The sequence below is a fragment of the Porites lutea genome, chromosome 2, assembly GCF_958299795.1.
Source record: "Porites lutea chromosome 2, jaPorLute2.1, whole genome shotgun sequence".
NCBI lineage: Eukaryota > Metazoa > Cnidaria > Anthozoa > Scleractinia > Poritidae > Porites > Porites lutea.
Genome location: NC_133202.1, coordinates 29,275,809 through 29,294,880, shown reverse-complemented (window position 1 = coordinate 29,294,880; position 19,072 = coordinate 29,275,809). Strand labels below are relative to the sequence as shown.

Here is a 19,072-nt window from a genome sequence, read left to right as displayed (position 1 = left end):
ATATCTAAATCCTTCAACGTCGATCTTAAAAGAAAAGACTTCCCTGCCTTTATTTGTTTTGTTTGTTTCTTTTTGCTTTGTTTTTGGAATTGGTCCGTATTTTTCGTTTCGTTTTGTCATGATTTGTTTCGTTGTTTTGTTTTCTTTTTTTCCTTGTATTTTGTCAAGCAAAACGGTACACATGCATTAGCTGATCAGCAGGGTTTATTATAAAATTATAGAATGTAGTTACCAAATCAAGAGGACATTCAGTGGATGACAGATCCAAACAGGTTAAAATGTTTGGCTTGGCGAAAAAATCACACAATCCCTGGAAAATCAACGTAGAACCATATAGATTCATTAACTGTTAAATAAAAAGTAAATAAATAGACAAACACGTCACGAAATAAATAAATAAAGATCGTTGGTTTATACAACTGTACATGTAAGTACCATGAAGAACGGTAGTGAGTCAACTGTCGCCTTTAACTAATGACCTACACACTAACACTGCATATGTTGTGTAAGGAAAATACACAAGGAACCTATATGTAGTCTAGAATACCTGTGAATATTACGTCAGTTTACATTCAAAGACTAGAAATTGCTTGAATGCACTGGTTCGGCAGCCAGGCGTGATTCAGGAGCAAGTGACATTATCCTAAATCTCAAGACAGTGAATTTATGGCAATCTTTCTGCATTATTTTATTATTATTATTCTTATAACCAACTGAATAAACCCAAAAAAAGATATAAAAAAATTTACAATACAAGCAAAGCCTACCGATGCAGGATGCAAGGGGCAGTCGGTGAAAAAGCATACAGCTTCACTGAAAAGCGTTTTATCTATAATGAACATAACATTGACTTACTGCAACTCCCTCTCCTTTGAAAGGATTTCTGCTGAGATCCAGTCTGGCACCAAAAAAAATCATAAAACAGTGAAGATTTGACAAGGTTTTTGATATCGTCGTGACATGTTTTCCACAAATCAAAATTTAAAATGAAACCCTCTTAAATGCACAAGTCTGCCTTCATGACATCATCGATTTGAGTTGATCTACATTACTGAAAACTATCCAAGTGGTCAAAAGTTTGTATAAAACAATCATGTTAAAAAGGCATCACAAAACTTTCAAGCAGCAACGTAGGTAAAAACTGCACTGCAAACATGTCTTGACGGGAAAGACAAAGGATGTCTAAAGTGAAGATCAGCATCTTCAAATTCACTTACCTCTGCAGAGAACTTTCATTATATTTATTGGATTTTAAAGCCTGGCCAAGTGAACTTGCTCCTGCAGAAAGATGTACAGAGATAATATCACTATAACCCGCTTATGCATCATGTAAGGTATTATAGAGACAATGATTGTGACGTTGTTCAAATCTCCTGATGTGACCCTGAAAACTCTTAAGAAGTACTTTCAAATGGTGCTATAAATGTTTGTTATACTGTACTATAACTGGCTCTTACTGAGGTGCCAATGCATGAAATACTCAGTTGAGGAGAAATGACACTATTTATGATGCTGTATTGACTGGTTTTGAGTCTGTGGAAGAAATCCTCTGGTGTGACCATTCAAATAAAACTTCTTCAAAGTACATTGACATCTATTTTATTTATTTTATTTTATTTTTTTATTTTATTTATTCCTCCAATTCCTAGCTGATACATAGTTATGTAAATATAACTGAGAAAAATAATATAGTAACAGATAAAGATTTACAAAGGAAATAAAATGCGTAAAATAGAAGTTACAACACTTAAATTGAATTTCATTGTATATTAAAAGGAGAGGAGAGGGGCACATCTAGATAAACTAATATTGTGCCCCTTAAAGTTATGTATAACAAAGTACTTAAGATTATTAATAAAAAAGTAAAGGAAAAATGACAAAATAGCTCAGAAAATTATATTGACATCACAATCAACTTGAATAAAACAACAAATGACCAGACCCTAACAAAGTCTAACTATCACTTTCCTGAGAATAAGTAGCAGAAAACCACTTAGAAAATGAGACACGACCCTCTTTCACCCTAGTCACCCTAGTCACCTTAGTCACCCAAATCACCTAAGTCACTCTGGTCACCCAAATCACCCTAGTCACCCAAGTCACCCTACTTATGCAAGTCGCGGACGTCATTCTAGTCACCCTAGTCACCAAAGTCATCCAAGTCACCCTAGTCACCCTTGTCACCCTAGTAACCCAAGTTGACCAAGTTATGCAAGTCACCCAAGTCAACCTAGTCACCCAAGTCACTATTATTACCCAAGTCACCTTCAGGGTTCCTACTCTTTTGAGCTCTTCAAATGTCATGACTTTCAGTGAGTTTTATGCATGAGCTTTTGCAGTTTTGCATGACTTTAGGTATACACATGTAGCTCTCACTTATGGAAACTTTTAAAGCTATCCTTTTTTACCTAACTCAGTTTAACAGATGACTTTTTAGTGTCTACAAAAATGTGTGCCATTTTTAAAAGCTGTTTAATTACATCTTTTTGTCCTTGTTTTGGAGTGTGCACGAACTAATATAACAAATGTAGCTTCAATTATCAATGACTTCCCGTCCCTACAATAAATTTCCATGACTTTCCAGGCCTGGAAAATGAAACTGCTACATTTCATGACTTCCAAGGTTTTCCATGACCTGTACAAACCCTGCAGGGATGTGTTATATTAAGTCTTACCACACATTGTGCAGTGAGCTGGAAAGAAAATCAGTTGTTATATTGGGGTGTGGGTAATATAAATTACAGAGGTTCATTATTATCATGTTTCCAAGACATCCAGCATTACCTTTGGGGGTGATACCATTCTCAGCGAGAGAAAGAGACACCAAGCCATGAGGGAGCTTGCTAAACACCCCAGATAAATGGATCACACCTTGACATCAAGGAGACAAAAATCAGACAGAGACACAGCAAACGTTTAATGATTTACTTAATACTGCAGAAGTCAGTATCAAAAAGATAATGATGTAATGCAGCACAAGCTATTTGATTTTGTTGTTGTTGCTATGCGTACAGTAATGCATTATTTCTTTCTCATAGAGGCTTTCAGGTCTACCATCCTGATTTTTATTGCCATTACGCTGCCTTGCATTTTAACGACCCAAAAAAAGAAATAACGAAATGTAGATGACACAATATAATTATGTAATGTAGCTGAGAGATTTATAATTATATTATTTAGTGGCATGAAGATTATTGTGCTGAAACATGACAGACGTCTACCATTTTTAATACTATATGAATCTCTACTAGGGCAGACTGTTTTTTATGGATGATTTTGATTCTGTTACAAAACATACCTCTGTCTTCAATAGCATTACCATTCAAACTCAAGGAATGTAAAGCTGTTTTGGGGTTAGATGTAAGAGCCAGGGCAAGTTTTTGACAGTAATCTCTAAAAGGAATTTGTAGCAAAGTATTAGTATTTAGCAATACCCTTTAACAACACAGAGTATTTGTTAGTTAGTATTTGCACTGGCAATAGCTACATGTGCAGGGGCGGATCAAGGATTTTTCTTAGTAGGGGGTGCACCACTAACGAATGGCGTTACCAACTGGTGACATAAACAAATTTTAAAAGCGAATACAAAGAAGGCTTTTGACTAGGCAATAACATAATGTGAACTGCAGAGAATACACATCAACATATCAACCATATCAACCTTGTCTCATGTTTTACTTCAACACCAATAAACCACAAATATTTTACTTTTTTGCAGAATACCAGTTGTGTTAGAAAGCCGCGGGGTGTGCACTCCTCCCACCCTCCCCCTAGATCCGCCCCTGATGGGCCACTTTTTATTTCCTGGTAAACTCTATCACCACTAGCAAGTGAAGTGTGAGAAGTAAACAAGGGTCAGAGTTTTTCAAAGATCACACATTGATTTAATTATGGTTGAAACCACTTTACAACCTGATTTTTAATTAAAACTACAAAAACACATTAAAAGAGGTCCTTCTGAGTCTATTTACCAAATCCTACATGTATTATCTAAACTCTGAAATATTATGTCCTTAAAAAAGGAAACGTGGTACTTTTTTGTACATGTACATCAATGGTATTTTTTTATTGTGGATGTTCTCTAAGGTGTGAAATGAGTTTCACAATGTACATAGTCCCTAAGCCCTTAAGTTAATGACTTGGGAGATTGGGGATATACAAGGAAAAACTAGGGTCAACAGTTTAATTAGAGCCCAGCTCTGTTGTGCAAGACAATACATCTATAAATGCGGTTTAAGTGCTCTACATCTATACAGCAGTACAGTATAGTATAGTACAGTATCTTTATTAAATCTCCACTGTGTGGCTCTTCCGATTTAATTAACAAATTTGGAAAAGGAAAGAAGAAAAAAAAACAGAAAGTCTAACTTACAAATCTAATAATTAATAATGGAAAAAAATTAAAATAAAATAAAAAAATAGCTACAATAATATGTCGTATAAACTATATATATATACTTATTAGTATATACTAAAACAGTGGATAGTGTTTTTCGCGCGCTCTGATTGGCTACTCAATCAGTGAATATCCTGCACTATTCACTGATTCACCTCCAGTTCCTCGGAGCGAGCGACGCCAAACTCATGTAAGTTGCAAGCAAAATGCCTTCCCGGTTTGCTGCCGTAAACAAACAAAGAAATTTCAGAACTAATCAAGCAAGCTGTTTCCGAAATACACGAAGAAGGTGACGAAGTTCGGATTGGAAGTTTTAACAGGTAAAGCTTTGTCTTTTTGACACGAATTTATCGATAAAACCGGTGAAAAAGTTTTTGTTTACAAATGCAAATGAAGCTTAAGTTTTGCTTACTTTATTCAGTTGAGTTGTTCATAAATAAGCTTAAAACTAAATTTAATAATCTTTTTTATAGAATGATTTTAAATACAAAAAGAATTCACAACTCCTTTTGAAGAAATTTCCCCGCAAGAGCTAAACAAATGCCTTCAAAAGTTTTAGTTGTCGGCAAGAAAAAGCGACGGTCGCGGCCGCCCGGTCATTACGCGCCAAAATTGTAATCGTTGGCAACAGTATTTGAGTTAAAAATTGTCGTTTTTGTACTCAATTATCTCACTGTTTTAGTATATACTAAAACAATTATTCACCTCAGTGTCGGTGGCTAGTCCTGGATATTTACCTCACTGCTTCGCAGTTCGGTAAATATCCAGGACTAGCCACCTCCACTTCAGTGAATAATTGTTATTTATTGACTACAAATCAAAAATCTAAATAATATATTTTTCAATAAATCAACTTGCCCTCAAGTTTACCGTATAATGCCCCATGCAAACATAAATAATTGAATCGTACTATCCAGAGAAATTACCTTCCAAACCCAACATTATCCAGAACTAACTCTTCAATTGACGATGATTTTTTGATGACTCTTATAATTGCATCACAGACCTCAGATCCCTGAAACAAAAAGAACACTGTTGTTTACTTTAAAATTTGTTCATTGGAAGCCTAGTTACCTGCTGTGGCAAATACCCAGTCTGACCCAACTGCAGTATCTGTTGGAGTTGCTCAAGGCTCTACCTTGGGCCCTTTGTTGTTTATTATACATTGGACCACACACTGACAAAGTTAACTGCATGCCAAACAAAAGCTCTGTTCTGCTCTTCAATGGCTTCCTGTAAAATTTTTCTTTTTTTTATGAATTCTTTAAATAAACAATGCATGCATGAGAATGAGAATATCACTTACCAGTTTGAATGAATCACATGTCACTTTAGTAAACCAATCATTGTACTCCAGTGTTGAAATAATGGGAACCAAATCCCTGAAAGGTTCCATATTTAACAGAAAGAATTAAATTCTTAATGTTGAACATTAAAGTTGCAAGTATCCTTAAAACTAACAAATAATTTTATTGACATTGCTTTCACAAAAAAAAAAAAACAAGAATTGAGAGGCACACAAGTGGTAATCAACCTTGGAACTTGTATTCTCAATAAGTTTAATTGTATTAAATATCATTATGTAAAAGGCCTTACTTAATCTAACGACCTAAAATGGAGAAAAAAGGACAATCTTATGAGACCTGGCTACACCGAGCCTTTGTGCATTTCAGAATTTAAGACAAACTGTGGCATACACGTACATGTGACAACTAATTTCTATCATAAGAAAAATATGAAAATCTTTTGACTTACTTTTGGTCTAAGTGGTCAAAGTCCTGGATGTTCAGTACTTTGGTATTAAGTGATAAGTAAATTGTGTCAATATCCTAAATTGTAGAAAGGGAAAAAAAACAGGATACAACAATACATTAATTTAACCACTACAATTCATACTCTTTCATAATTATTTCAAATCAATTGAATTCTCTTATTGACTTAACCATGCCCCTCATCTGCCTCTGGAAATTTGGCAGAAAAACACGTTTTGAAGCTAGTTGAGCAGTTTTCTGGTCATCAAGCTGTCATGCTATAAAGAGCTAAAACTTAGCACAAAGTCGTCTACAGGTCGCACACCTTGTGGCCTTCTGATCGAGATGCAAAATATCAGCTTGCGAAGTTCGGGCATGGGCAGAAAGCAAAAGTTTGAAATAGTTTTTTGGCTTAAAAGTGACACAACAGTCATGACTTTTACTTTTCACTTTCTCTCCTCCCTCTTTATACGCTTTTCTCGCCTCATTTTTTTTTGGTTGGGGATTTAGTAGGCTTCATTTTGGTGGGAAAGGTTTTTGGGAAAGCTCTTAGGATATTAGGATTAGAGGAAAGGAAAGTACATAGTAAGGTCAGTAGTGGAACAAGATTTTCATGGAAATTTTCAGGTCAACGTTACATGGTTTTTTTGCCTTTTTCTGGGGTGTCCTTGATTGAAACCTGCTCATTCTGGTATGGTTTGAAAGATCTCTTCACTCTGCACAAGTTACTTGTAGCGGACAAAGTTGTGCTTGACCATTAAAACTGATGACATCACAAGAGGTAGAAGGGATGTGGATCCACATGGGCGGTTATGAGTGGTTCAGGGGCAAATCAGGGCTTCTGATATTTTGCGGAAAAAAAAGCAAAATTTCGCGGGATTTTCAGGGGCAAATTCTTAGAAAAATCGGCCGATTTCAGGTGAAATTTCGGGAGGAAACTTCGCCAAGAAACAATCAGTAAAAAACTTTTCCCTGGATTTTTTGGGCAAATTACGCTAAAATTGATCAATTTTGCGTCTATATGACCAGCATTGTTTAACGTTTTTTTAACAGGGATAATCATTTGCTCTTTCAACAACAGTTCACTCGAGAAATGAGTGAATGCTAAGGCTATTAACATTATGGTTAGCGCCCAGTTTTTCCCAACGTTCATCTAAAAACGCCTGGTAGTTTTGGGACGTTGTTTTAATACTCATTGCAGTGACAAAGTTTCAAGATAAATTTGGACGTTTGGGGTGAATATCACAGGTCTAATAGCCAAGATAAGTATTAGATATGTTTTGCCGACATGTATTTGGTAATATTTCTGGCAGATTTCGCGGTATTTCACGTTTTTTTGGGAATTTCGCGGGATTTCGCAGAAATACCTGAACTTTGCGAATCCACGACCGCGCAAAATATCAGAAGCCCTGGCAAATGGGTTAATGAACAAAGAGGCATAGACGGATGATAAAATAAGACATACCCAAACAACTTCTTCTAAATGTGGCTGTCCATAAAAGTCACAAATGGAAACATAGACTTTTGTAAATCCACCTAAGGAAACCAGAATAAATTATTTCAGAACATACACATTACTCAAACTTGACTATCTACTGTCTGTATCCAGCAATAACAAAAAAAGGGATGGCTTATAGAGTGTTTTCACTCACGTGGCCAGCATCTATGCAGATTTATTGGAACAAAAGAAAGCGTTTACATAAGAAAAGAGTTCAACCCCCAGAGGACTGGTTTGGGACACAAACATGGCCGCCGTTTCATTGTTTTGGGACACAAATATGGCTGCCATGACGTCATGTGAAAACACACAATAGCAGGATTATATATTCAATTCCTTATCCCCAGGAATAAAAACCAGTATCACTCTAGTGACATGGATTAAATTATTACACCAAATAACTTATTTTTAACAATATCACTGTCATATCAAATGTGCAGGTGAAGAGAATGAATGAAATGATGGCCAATGATGAACTGTCTTGATGTTTTATCATTTAAACAAATTCTCTCAAACAGAACAATAGAAACATGGAGAACAGTGAGGAGAATCTACAGGTTGATTTCAGGGTTTAAAGGGTTGAGAGTGATAGGGTCAATGCTCACCACATGGTCCTGTTTCAATGTCTCCTTCTGTATTTCGCAGGTTATTTACAAGTGTTGTTACTTGTGCTTGCCGCTCATCACTTTCCTCTGGTGGACCATATACCACCCTTAGAAGTCGGCTTATGAAGCGCAACAAAAAATAACATCAATGTTCAGTTAAAGACAGCAACCAGCTTCAGTAAAAAAAAATGTACAGAAAAAATGTACAGAAAAAATCCCTTTCGGGGGTTACAGTTACTTTTTGGAACACCACACTGTTAACCATTTAAGCCCCACAGGAGACCAAGGAAACATGACCCCTTATTCCCGGGAGCTAATTAGATCTGCAGTAGCTACAGACTCATTTTCTACCCTTCCTCAAAAAGTTTCTTATATCTAGAAAACTACAAAGAAAAATGCAAACACTTAAGACAAAAAATGTTCAGCAAGGAATGATCTTTAATTCTAGCTTACAATTACTCCAAACAGTGAATCATGGAACTAATTTGAGGAAGATAAACATCTGCAAAATTTATAAAATAGCCATGATCACTATTTATTTAAAATGCTTCGAGAATGAGAAGGGAAAAAAAGTCTCTAATTTTTTTATAACATGAACAATAGCAGTTAAAATTATCAAGAAAGAACCTTTATACAATAAAATAAATGTCACTAATGCCTTGAGTCCAAATCATTCAAATATATACTACAATGCACAATCTGTAGTTTGCAGTTTGAATTTCGCGCCCTTGTGACGCATCTCAGACGGCACCGATGTGGTTGGGAAAGCATGCCAAACAAATTCGTTTGTCACAGCGCTTGCAGCCCATTGAACAAAATTTAGTAACTTTGCGCTTTAGACAGCGTTGACAGCATCCCCTTGTGAACGCCACAGGTATAGTGATAAGGAAAAGGAGCTTAGTATTAATTAAAATCCATTAACATGAATACATTTCCTAAAGTTAATGAGCACAGACACTAGTAATAACAATGCAATATAATATTTGTCTGTTTCAGAAGGACCACAAAATTTCTACTCCATGTAAAGTTTAACCTTGATATTGTACTGTACCTCCACATAATGAAACCCTTGGTATGATTTTTTTAACCCCAGTAATAGCAAAATTTATGGAAAAGAACCTCTATATGATGAAACCTCGTTATATCGAGGTTCCACTGTACATGTACTTACTCAGGGTTGCCAGCTGGGAAGTTGGACTTTAGTGAAGCCAAAATATGAGCAATTATCTCTATACTGTCTCGTGGCTGAGAAACTCGGAAATAACATGGCTTATCACCACATGTCAGCGTTATCTGAAAATAATTTAAAAATACATGTTATGTTAAGTCTAGCCCTTAATGTGTACTATCATTCAGTAAACAAAACATGTTACCATCAGAATATTACAAAATTGTATTAAAATAGTATGAGTTCTCACCTATGCTGTAAAAACTTATGTACCCTTAGGAAATATATCATTAACTATAATACTGGATAGAAAATAAAAGCAATGTCATGAAACTTGAATGCTGTTGTCACTGTCAAAGCTAACATACAATATAACCTTGTCTTCAACAGTCTACACACCAACCAATATAACTCAAACGGTAAATTTATAGTTATCCTCTGAGAACTCCATAATTCTTCAGATGATACGAAAGCCAAATCCAACAATTGTTAATTACTGAAGAATTGAGAGCTGACTTACTAAAAGAGGCTTACTACTCTCAATTTTCTGTATCTCCAAAATATGCATGCTGAAGTCCACCTAAAATAAAAAGAAAACAGTTTCAGACCGAGAAGAATAAATTTAAAGTACAGCCACTGAAAATTTTGCCCATAAATAATTATTATTTAATTATAATTAACAATTATTCCACGAGTGCACGTTGGATATGAGATGGAAGATAGCCTACGAGGCACGTGGCGCTGAGTTGGCTATAATAATCTCATATTCAACAAGCGCGAGTGGAATAATTGTTCTATTAAAAACGGACTGGATGAATGAAAAATCAAAACATTACAGCAATGAACATTATTGAAACCTCATTGGGATTCTTGGATTTTACCCAACAGGACAGCTAAAAACTTGCAGATAATGAGAAAAAAAAGAATTTTGAAGTAAAGCCTTCGAAATTACTGTGAATTTGGATTTTCGGTGCTGTCACAATAGTAAGAACAATGGAGGATTACCATTCCCTCTGTCGCCATTCAGAAACTCATGCAAAGCTTGTTAAGAAGTTGTTTGAAGCCGCCACCTGGTTTTGCTGGACGAGAGAAGAAGCTATATGTGTACTGACGCCTGGATTGCTGTAGTGAATGGCTGCATAGCTTGTATTTGTAGCTAGTTGCTAGTGATTTATACTCCTTTAAAATGTTGGATAAACAAGCTGCAGTTACAACTGTATCTATCGGCGAGTGGCTTTGCGATCATTAAGAAACAATAATTGTCTTCTTTCGTGGCTGGTGGGGGTATTTTAGTTTCATGTGTTTTTCATGGATAAACTTTTAAACAAACTTTTGTGGCTTTTTTGTTTGGTTGTTTTTTTTTCCCCCGATGAAATTGCATTTTCTAGTATTTGAAGAATTGAAACGATTTTCTTTGGGTGCCATTCTATCCTTCGAAAAAAAATCTCAGCTAGCTTCCAATTTTAAACTGACAAGTACATGTACAATGACCATATATGGAGAGCATGATATAATGGCTCATATACCATGATGGCTAAGCCAATCAAAACATTTTGTGACACCAGCACTGGTTTCCCCACAAAAATGTCTCAGAAACAAGTGCAGGAATTCCATACTGATGACACAACATTACCCAGATCTGGGCAGTGCTTCTAATTATTGGATGAAGCAAATTATCAACCAATCAGAGAACTAACCAGATCTGGGTAGAGACGGTATGAAATTTCTGTGCTCGGTTCTCAGACGTCATGTTGAGGGGAAACCAGTGGTGGCGTCGCAAAATATTGGCTGTTATATAATGAATATAATGAATGCCAGTTCAAACTCCAAGACAGGGCTTCTGATATCTCGCGTCGTCGCGGAACCGTAAATCTGCGAAATGCCGCGAAATTCACAAAAACACAAAAAATACCCCGAAATTTGGTAGATATCTTATAAAATACATGTCTGTACAACATATTTGAAACTTATTTCAGCTATAGGGGCTATTTACTTGCCGTAAACTTGCAGATTTATCTTGGAACTTCGTCACTGAAACGTGCAAATAACGTTCCGAAACTACCAGGCATAGATTATGTTGCGAAAAACTGGGCACTAGCCATGAAGTTAAAGGCTTTGCCATTGGTTCTTTTCTGGAGCGTATTGTTGTTGAAAGAGCAAAATTAATGATGACCTCTGTTAGAAAAACGTTAAAAATGCTGGTCTGATCAGTGCAAAACCGATCGATTTCTAGTTAAATTTGCCCTGAAAATAACCACAAAATCGGCCGTTTTTTCACCGATTGCTTTTTGATGAAGTTTGCCCCGAAAACTCTCGTGAAATTCCGGCTAAATCAGCCAATTTTTCCGCGAATTTGTCCCTAAAAATCCCGCGAAATTTGACTTTTTCTTCCGCAACCTATCAGAAGCCCTGCCAATAGTACATGTATATAGCTATTTCGAGAAAGGTTGTCGGAAAAAGTGCCTGCGACAATCCCAAGGCAAAAGGTTGAGTTCACTGTTCTTCATAGAAATTTAAAAGAATGGCACTTTAAGAGGCCATGGAACATACGTTTGCGAGTGCTAAATGAAAGCAACAAAAGTAGGTTTGACAGCTACAGTGTCAGGAACAGTGTACTGATCATATCCCATATTACCTTTCGAGATTGTCGCATGCACATTTTTTCCGACAACCTTTCTCAAAATAGCCATATATAACATGCTTGAAACAGGCAAATGCTGTGAACAGTGCACTTTCAACTATCAAGCTTTTCATGTGAAGTTTTAATTACTCTAAGGTACACGTTTCTTGCAAAGGTGAACACAGTACTATTAAGACACTTATAGCTTGTGCATTCACCCAGTGGCAAGTGTCCAGGTTACTCTATACAGGGCTTCTGATATTTTGCGGAAAAAAAAGCAAAATTTCGCGGGATTTTCAGGGGCAAATTCGCGGAAAAATCGGCTGATTTCGCGGGATTTTCGCGGGAGAAAAGTCAAATTTCGAAGGATTTTCAGGGGCAAATTCTTAGAAGAATCGGCTGATTTCACGGGAAATTTCGGGGGGAAACTTGGCCAAGAAACAATCTGTAAAAAACAGCCGATTTCGCTGGATTTTTTGGGGGAAATTTCGCTAAAATCGATCAATTTTGCGTCGATATGACCAGCGTTGTTTAACATTTTTTTAACAGGGATGATCATTTGCTCTTTCAACAACAGTTCGCTCGAGAAATGAGCGAATGCTAAAGCTATAAACATTATGGTTAGTGCCCAGTTTTTCGCAACATTCATCTAAGAACGCCTGGCAGTTTTGAGACGTTGTTTACTCGTTGCAGTGACATGACGAAGTTTCAAGATAAATTTGGACGTTTGGGGTGAATAAAACAGGTCTAATAACCAAGATAAGTATTAAATATGTTTTGCCGACATGTATTTGGAAATATTTCCGGCGGATTTCGCGGTAATTCGCGTTTTTTGGGGAATTTCGCAGGATTTGGCAGAAATACCTGAATTTCGCGGGTCCGCGACCGCGCAAAATATCAGAAGCCCTGTCTATATTAGAGTGAAGATGATGTGAACAGTAAGAATACAAATCTAAATGAAGAAATGACCATGACGGTATACTCCCTCAGGTCACATCATCTTCATTCTACATGTATGTTTTGTTCTTTTCATCAGTGTACAGGTCACATGTGGGTCTTCATAATAACTCAGAAGAGTAAAGCAATGGAAAGCTAATGCAGAGGCCATGCATGTGTATGTGTGTGTAGTTGTTGTTGCTTTTTTTTTTCTTTTTTTCTGGGGGGGGCTTGCATGTAAATGGGAGATTACCACTCTGATGGTCATATTTGATGATAGACCATCATCAACTGTAGTAAAGAAATCTTTTCAAAGCATTTACCAAGATTGCATTTCAATTTATGTCAAATACCACATACAACAAAACATGCCTTAATTATCACATACTTTACAAACAGGGCTGCCACTAAGGGCTGGCAGGAGCCGGGGGCTTCCCCCAGCTACTTTCATGGCAACAAAGAGAATATAAAACCAAAAGATCTCCCCAGTCATTCAATTCATTTTCGTTTCCCACATTTTGCGTGTGCGTTGGTCGCTCATATCTGAGCTGCACTGTAGCCAGGAATATGAAATCTTAGTGACAGAACTGACTAATACATTGACATGTACTCATGCGCAGTGTAACTAAACACTTCGCAAATAAATGATACTCTTTTAAACAACATCAACTGCATTACTGTACCTTACATCCATTCTTGGAAATGGTAAGGACATAAAATCTGTGTGCAGAAAGGGCCTAAGATTTAAAAAACAATCAAGTGTTAAATACAATAATAAAGAGATAACTGTCTTATGTCATGTCTTAAGTCGATTTTCTTTTATGGCCAGAATTGCCTGAATCTTTGAATGCAACCTTTTATTGAGAAGAAAAACATTGCCTTGTATGTTTTTGGCCATTTCCCCTACTTTTACTTGAAACAAGAACGCACTTGCATCGGCATTCAGTCTCGCTCGCTTCGAGATTAGATCAAGAAATGAGGAGGTGATTAATTAGATTTACTCGCTAAAGGTTTTTTACTTTCCACTTTCTCGACGTGGATACTCTTTACTTGTTTCTGAGCAGATTTAGTATGCGTGTTAGCGATGACCAGAAATACGTCTGCGGCCACAGGCTACAGTGTATACACATGTATAAATACAAGAAAATTCAAGGGTCTCGATTCCAGAGAAATAACATCATTGCCAGAGATCAAAAAGTCATTTACATGGCACATTATTTCAAACATCGTCGAAAATATACTGCATTCTCATCACAAGACCCATGAAAGTTTAGAACACGTGAACATCGCAGTTTTGCTAATTAAGATTCTTTTTTTTTTATTCAACTACTCAGTAGTGTTCACTTGTTCCAAAGTAATCAACGCTTTGAAGTGATAGAATTTGTGGACTGACATGTTTCGGAAAAGCTCTAAATTTAGTCTTTCCTAAACATGTGTGACTTCAATCAGGCAACAATTCTTAGTCTCAGTTTCCACGGTCTCTGCTAGAAACGCCTGGCACAATGACCCCCTATTTGTGTATAAAATACAACCAAAAATGTGAAAATGCATTGCAGATTATGAGTCTCGCTGCTTACGCAAGTGAGACTAATAATGTACAGTGTATGCAAAAAACAGGTCGACATTCTTTAGTTTGAAGCAGAAACAAAAGAATTTGATGATTTCTCGCAAAATCAATGAAGTCAGACTTTTTAACTTATGGTAGTATATAATAAAAGACAATATTATTCACTGGTGGCCCGCTAGTGTGGAGACAGTCCAATCTCTCACATTAAACAGAAAATGCTGAATTGGTTATTAAAATTTTGTTCTATTAACTAAAAGTTTTATCATGTTATCTGCAAAACAACTGAAGCATCTACCCTGAATTATGTAAAAAAAACAACAACTTTCAGAGGCTTTTGGGGCCTGAGGTTTGGGTACTTGCACACAATTTTCTCAGCCTAATGACAAGTCTCACAATGTCACGGTTTTTTAAGGAAAAAGTATTCTGAAATACAGAGGAAGAGTGCCTTTTCAGAAATGTGTAAAAAAACAAATATTAAAAAAACTGACAGTAGCTAATGTTTAAGCCTTTATGCCACTTTGTCGAACATTTTGGTCATGAAGTTGGCTTATCGTAGGGCTGTCACTAAGGTTTCAAGTTGCTGGGAATATCAGGCAAGGAATTGAACTGATAAGTACTCCTTTTGGTTTTATTTTCCTTTTACTGCCTATGAAAGTAGCCAGGGGTTGTGCTCATAGAAGCTGGGGGAAATGTCCGGCCCCTCGCCCTCAGTGACAGCCCTGTTATCCGGAAATGACCCCTTGCTATTGTTTCATCCTAGTGCTGACCTATTAGAGTCATCAAATAAAGTGGCATCTTCTTACAACAGGGACTACAAATAAAGCAAGGTAGCATTTAAATAAACATTTAATTCCCCCAATGGAAATCTTGATTGGCACTCGATCAGGAAAAAAAATTGAATCTCACTACTTTTGTATAGTCTCTTCAGACTTTCCTTTATCAGGGGTATGGCAGGTCTGACAATGTAATATTTTGGCTGGCCTATTGTGGGCATCTACAGTGTCCAAAGGACTTTTCAAATACCAAACAACTGCCTGAGGAAAAGCTGACTGACCCACGACACAAGACAAACTTTGCTTTGCTGACAGAAAAGCAATGTCAATATTATTACAACATGGACTGTGTATCTGAAAATTTTCTACATGAATAAATTCATAACGACTGACTCATGAAGCATGTCATCACTGAAGACGACGGTAACTGAAAATAATGTTAATTATAAAAGCTTAATAATAAATCATTCATTCTATATGGACCAGTCTCTAAGGAATTGTTTTCCATTTACAGTAAATGAAATTCACTTTTCACCCTTCTGTTTTGCTTAATTCCATTTTTAAAAACGGAAGACGACAATTCCCACAGGCAATACTATTTTCCGGGGTTATAATTGAATCATTAGCTGTGATATCGAACTTCGAAATCAATAAACATCGGGAAAATATTTACAAAAACACGAGATGGATTCGGGAAAAATTAAAATTATCTGAAATGAGAATTGAGCTTTCATTTCCCAAAGAAACTAGTTTGACCCATTATTAATAATTTACACATAACACACCCCACAACCAACAAGCTCTCATAATATTGTTAGCTTAGCAAGATCATCTAATGACCCTTAAAGCAACTACTAACGTAGACACGCTAATCTGCTTGAACCTAGACATGGCTGCAATCAATTCAAAAATTAGAAAGTTTAGAGAGCTTAGACCACTTTTAATTAAACAGTTGTTGTTTTCTGCCATTTCCCTGGGATCAAACGTTCCTAAGAAACCCTTAATGCATTACCTATGGCGTTCTTTTGTTCGAGCGGACAATTGACAGAAGAGGAATGTTTTGACTCGTAATTAAGCGGTTGGCAGACAGCAAAGAAGATACAGATCACGAATACACCAACGTGCAAAAGAATACTGCAAAATAATGCATCTTTAGAAAATTTTTTATACAATCTAAGCATTTAATTGTACGTTTCATTCAGAAAACACAGCGATATCACTTTAGATAAAAGTGAGACGTCGAAGATAGTAGGAACGCTATGTGTACTTACCAAAATTCGACCTTCTGAGCGATCACCCTTGAATTCTATTTTCGCTTTCTTGATAAAAGATAATTCTATGTTTCGTCTGATAGCCGACTGCACATTTTCTAAGGACGTGATCACACAAAAAAAGAAATAAAATCAGGCAACGGTAACGAACCAAAATGATATGGTAGTGACTGGGTTTCTTTACGGAAGTGCGCCGCAAGTGTGGTGAAAAAAATGGCGTAGAAACTACGAGATTTACCTAAGAGACCTGACTCCATTTCCGCGGATTCATCTGCCATGGCTTCTTCGACCGATTACAGTGTCGATTAAGGATATAATCCCCTTTTATATGGCCAAAGTCACGGCGACAATCCCAAATCGTTTTTGTCACACACTCATATCATACTGTTCATGTGCCTTCCTGTGCTCTCTGCTTGGGGCTGCCGAAGAAATTACCATATTAGGTGTGTGCTAAAATTTTACTTTCCGAGGTAGGGCTGGGACCTAGGAAAAAGTGGGAATGTTCGGGGCGGGTCACAGATGGGGCAATCAATTTTTCGTCCAAAAACAATTTTTCGAATGCGTTTTTCTTATTATTATTCATGGAAGGATCACAGACCTGAATATTTTTATTCGAAGTTCAGATCTTAAAAGTTTCCATGGCTTTAGAACAAAGCCTTTTCCGATCCATTGTTCGATTTTGTAAATCGATTTTGTGAAGCAGTCAGCAACATACCAAACTATCTTTTGACAAGCATTTCTCTGTGATTCATAAAAATTTCCAGAAGAACTACGCGATCGCATGAGACGTGGGAACTATCACAAATCTTCAGATTGTTTTGAATACCCCCAAAAAGTCTCTGCTTGAATCAAGCCTCTTTCTCTCTTCTTCAAACCCCAAAAAATCCTTTGATGATCATACCTGCCACTTGAAATTCGGAGTACCCCGCCCCCCCTCCCCCTCGGGGGGTAAATACAAAATTAGCGCTAATCGGGCTTTCAGAAATCGGGGCCAGTGGCGTAGCTGCCTTTAAGCCATTAAGCCCGGGCTTAACAAGAATCTCGGCAAAAATGAGCTCGGGTAATCGCATGTAACAAGGAGTGATCGCAAAAAATGGCGAGGCTTCACTCTGTTAAAGAAATCCCGCCGAAAGCACCGTTTTTAAGGGTCATCAGAAGCCCTATCCGGTGAGTTCGGACAAAAGATCGGACATGAAATCGGACAAGAAATCGGACAAAAAAACCGAACAAAAAATGGACATGAAATCCGACAAGAAATCAGACAAAAGTTTGGACATAAAATCGGAGGAAAAATCATACAAGGGATCAGTCATGAAATCGGACAAAAAACGGACGTCAAATCGGACAGCTCGGTCAAGAAATAGGACAAGACTTCGGACATGGATCGATCCGACAAAAAATTGGACAAAAAAATCGGACATCCAACCGATTTTCTATCCGATTTCATGTCGGATTTCTTGTCCGTTTTTTGTCCGATTTTCTGTCCGATTTCATGTCAATTTTTTTGGCCCGATTTCATGTCCGATTTCTTGTGCGATGTCTTGTCGAATTCCTGTCCGACTTGATGTCCGATTTCTTGTCCGATTTCAAATCCGACTTCATGTCTGATTTGATGTCAGTAGTGGATAAGGCACACGTTACGCCGTTTTTTTGCGGATTTAATTCACTTTTTGTACGGTGTAAATTAACGCAGATGACGTCATGCATCTCATTAAGATAGGATGATGTCATACTTTAAATTAATGCCGATGACGTCATGCATGTCAATAAGATAGGATGATGTCATAATTTATTTGTAGCTGGCAAGGAGCAAGTGACAGTAGAATTTCCTAGAGTTGACGTCATCAAAAAATGTTGAGATCATAATCTATAAACAGAAAAGTGATTTTTTATATAATCAGCTATTTGCGATAGTTTTCTCATTGGATATTGTAGAAACTGTTATGTGTTCAAAATAAAAGCGGGCAAATTTTCAACATGTTATCTTTGCAGATTATACTAAATGAAAAATCTTTAATCATTAAATTTTTTTCACTAAAAATCGGTTATAAACAAAACTAAGACACGGAGGTTAACTAAAAAATCTTTACTTCAAAAGAAGGGAAAACGAGGTTAAGCGAATGCGAAATCGTTTTAATTTTTCAGGCAAAACATGAAAACGTGGTCGAAGCTCAGCGAAACGAAAAACTGCCTATCAAGCAAAAATGTCAATCTTTGTTTACTTGACTCTGTGGAAAGTATTGCACAGGGTATGAAAATTCTATAGAAAACAACAAGTGGTTCTAAAGTAAACCCTAACTCTTTTGGTTCTTAAATAAACCCCATTCTTCTTCCTAATGAGTGGAAAGTCTATTTATAAAAATAGGAATAAGAGGTTCGGATCGCCTAGCAACACATGTCTTCTTTTTTAGCGCTAAAAATCGGATATATAAACAAAACACGCACACACACACATACACAAAGTGGAGCTGAAAACTCTCTATTTCA

General features: G+C 36.7%; 1 protein-coding gene across 2 annotated transcripts in view; it reads right to left on the bottom strand.

The window, feature by feature from the left end:
* The window catches only part of LOC140928238 (uncharacterized), a 77,478-nt gene extending 60,496 nt beyond the window's left edge, over positions 1-16,982 (bottom strand). Inside the window, exons 1-15 of one of the 2 annotated variants that reach the window (XM_073377958.1) lie at positions 16,824-16,982; positions 16,586-16,683; positions 13,658-13,711; positions 9,939-9,998; positions 9,422-9,543; positions 8,251-8,369; positions 7,613-7,683; positions 6,152-6,225; positions 5,703-5,778; positions 5,323-5,411; positions 3,299-3,393; positions 2,785-2,871; positions 1,218-1,278; positions 856-898; positions 233-310 (exon numbers count right to left, since the gene is read on the bottom strand). In XM_073377958.1, coding sequence (XP_073234059.1) covers positions 233-310; positions 856-898; positions 1,218-1,278; positions 2,785-2,871; positions 3,299-3,393; positions 5,323-5,411; positions 5,703-5,778; positions 6,152-6,225; positions 7,613-7,683; positions 8,251-8,369; positions 9,422-9,543; positions 9,939-9,998; positions 13,658-13,711; positions 16,586-16,683; positions 16,824-16,863 — 1,167 coding nt within the window. In that variant the 5' untranslated portion in view covers positions 16,864-16,982. The remainder of the gene's footprint in view (positions 1-232; positions 311-855; positions 899-1,217; positions 1,279-2,784; positions 2,872-3,298; positions 3,394-5,322; positions 5,412-5,702; positions 5,779-6,151; positions 6,226-7,612; positions 7,684-8,250; positions 8,370-9,421; positions 9,544-9,938; positions 9,999-13,657; positions 13,712-16,585; positions 16,684-16,823) is intronic. The other variant, XM_073377959.1, reaches the window with a different exon arrangement.
* Between the last annotated feature and the right edge of the window lie 2,090 nt (positions 16,983-19,072).